Here is a 2,213-nt window from a genome sequence, read left to right as displayed (position 1 = left end):
ACAAGAGCTGCCACAGTTGCAGCTTAGCTTCAGAACCAGAAGCAAGAGAGAGGTGCAGTCATAATGTCATTACAGGGGCAGAGAGAGGGAGAGAGGTGGGCATGCAGCAGCACTGTTATCAGAACCATTAGTTTTATTCATGTGCAGAAGATTCTGCAGACTAATGGTCCCTGAAATAAATATACCTACTCTATTCCAAGGGCTCTAGCAATAAGTATTAGCCTACACAGAACTCTGATGCTTCTCATATTTCTCCCTGAACCTGTCCTTTCAGAGCCCCTCTGAACTCTGAATAGGTTCTTGGTTTCATCTTTCTTTGTTCCCTCTGAAAGTTTATTTCTTTCTTTCTTCCTTCGATGCTGAGTGGAAGAAACAGATTTGCCTTCACTGCATCTCAGTGGCAAGAGCTTGAACACCAAGCTCTAATCTTCAAGTACATGGCTTCAGGCATTCCTATCCCACCTGATCTCCTCTTAACCATCAAAAGAAGCTGCTTTGACTCTCCTCTCTCTTCGAAGTTGTTCTCGCACCAACCTCATCAACACAGTATGCCAACTAGAATCTTGTGTTTTGTGTGGGTGTGTTCATGAATTTTTATTTGAGTTTTTGAATGAAAGCTCTTGCCTTTGGTGACGAAAGGGGTTAATTTGAGGTGTTTGTGGATGCAGTCGGCTGGAATTACTTGCAGATGGGTTTGGGGAGGAAAATAGACCCAGAGCCAGGCAGGTGCAGAAGAACAGATGGAAAAAAATGGAGGTGCTCAAAAGAGGCATTTCCAGATTCTAAATACTGTGAGAGACACATGCACAGAGGGAAAAACCGTTCAAGAAAGCCTGTGGAAGTTATGAAAGCAATTACATCAACGGCAACAATCACAAATCTATCATCTCCAACAATCTCATCAAAAAACCACTCTGCACTGACCCCAACCGCTCATGATTCGCTTTCTTCACTTTCTGCCATGTCCTCAGAGACCCACCATCACCTTCACAATTCTTACTACGATGCCCACCTTCACCAACCCTTCATACATAATCCAACATCTTCTTCTAGGCTGATTGGCTTGTCACCTCCAAATAACAGCCTGTACGTCATGGAGCCCGCTTCTTACTCCCAGATCACCACTACGGATTACAGGTCTGTAGTAAAGAGAAGTCTATAAAAGCTAAATCTGGTTCTTTTTTATTACTTAATTCCTTCTATCTATATTTGTACGTATTTGCTTATGATATTATCCTCTTTGATCTTGGGAAAAAGAAATAGGTACAATATTAACGGGCTGAAAGAGGAGGTGGATGAGCATGCTTTCTTCTCAGAGTCTTCTGGGTCTATGAGAAGCTTATCTGGCCCATCCATGGATGATTCTTGGCAACTCACACCTTTGACCATGAGCACATCTTCTAAGCAAAGAAGCAGCTCTGGTTTCAGCGATTCCGCAAAACGACCCGAGCAAGACCGGCACAGCTTTGTTCTGGACAGTGCTGTAAAAAAAGATGAGATGCGGATGCCTATCCAAGAAGAGAAAGAACAACCCCAAAAGACCATTCATCGCTTCTTCGATGAGTGGCCGCCTAAAGAGAGAGATTCATGGCTCGATTTGGATGACAAACCATTGAATAGTTCATCCCCATCAACAACCAGACTATCAATTTCCATTCCAAATTCCTTCCATGACTTTCCCATCTTCAATTCCAGAACCCATAACGGTAACTGAAGAAAACCCATAACGGTTACTCCTTCCGTTTTATTTCGCATGTAGATGGTTGAGTTTGCAGCACTTTTGTTTCAAAATCGAAGGCCAGAAATGTACTGATTTGGTGGGAGTACTCGCAGAATTGTGTACGTGAGGTCTAAGAGAACTGATTATATTTTTTTCCTTTTCCTTCTCCTGCAATTTTTTTTTTAACGTGGTTTGCTACTTGGGACGTTGTTGGTGTGTATTTCAATTGAGAGATCCAAAGTGTGTTTTCCTTTGTTGCTTCTGTAACTCTCCAGCCAAATCTGTTTCATGGCTAAAGCAATATATATATATATATATATATATAGATCTTCTGGGGTTTGATATTCGAATCAATGCTGTGTGTTGATAGGAATTATGGAGGGGCCCAATGCCACCAACCTTTGTTGTAGTTTGTCGCGTTGTTTTTCTTCAACTCTTTTCTCATACGAAGTGTTATCCTTCTATAAAAATCAACTCATAGATTAAAATGATT

The 2,213-nt window shown here is 41.7% G+C and overlaps 1 protein-coding gene across 2 annotated transcripts; it reads left to right on the top strand.

Annotated features, from left to right (window-relative positions):
- Nucleotides 1-1,973, top strand: LOC109008615 (growth-regulating factor 1). 2 transcript variants are annotated; one of them, XM_018988793.2, is made up of 3 exons: nucleotides 1-546; nucleotides 669-1,137; nucleotides 1,264-1,973. In XM_018988793.2, the coding sequence occupies exons 1-3, from the start codon at nucleotides 357-359 to the stop codon at nucleotides 1,712-1,714; spliced, it is 1,110 nt and encodes a 369-aa protein (XP_018844338.2). In that variant the 5' UTR covers nucleotides 1-356; the 3' UTR covers nucleotides 1,715-1,973. The 2 variants fall into 2 exon arrangements, with proteins under 2 accessions (XP_018844338.2, XP_018844330.2); XM_018988785.2 differs by having other exon boundaries at nucleotides 4-546; nucleotides 1,258-1,973.
- Nucleotides 1,974-2,213: the final 240 nt, after the last annotated feature.

This window comes from Juglans regia, chromosome 1, assembly GCF_001411555.2.
Source record: "Juglans regia cultivar Chandler chromosome 1, Walnut 2.0, whole genome shotgun sequence".
NCBI classification, from domain to species: domain Eukaryota; kingdom Viridiplantae; phylum Streptophyta; class Magnoliopsida; order Fagales; family Juglandaceae; genus Juglans; species Juglans regia.
This window is presented reverse-complemented; position numbering and strand designations above follow the sequence as displayed.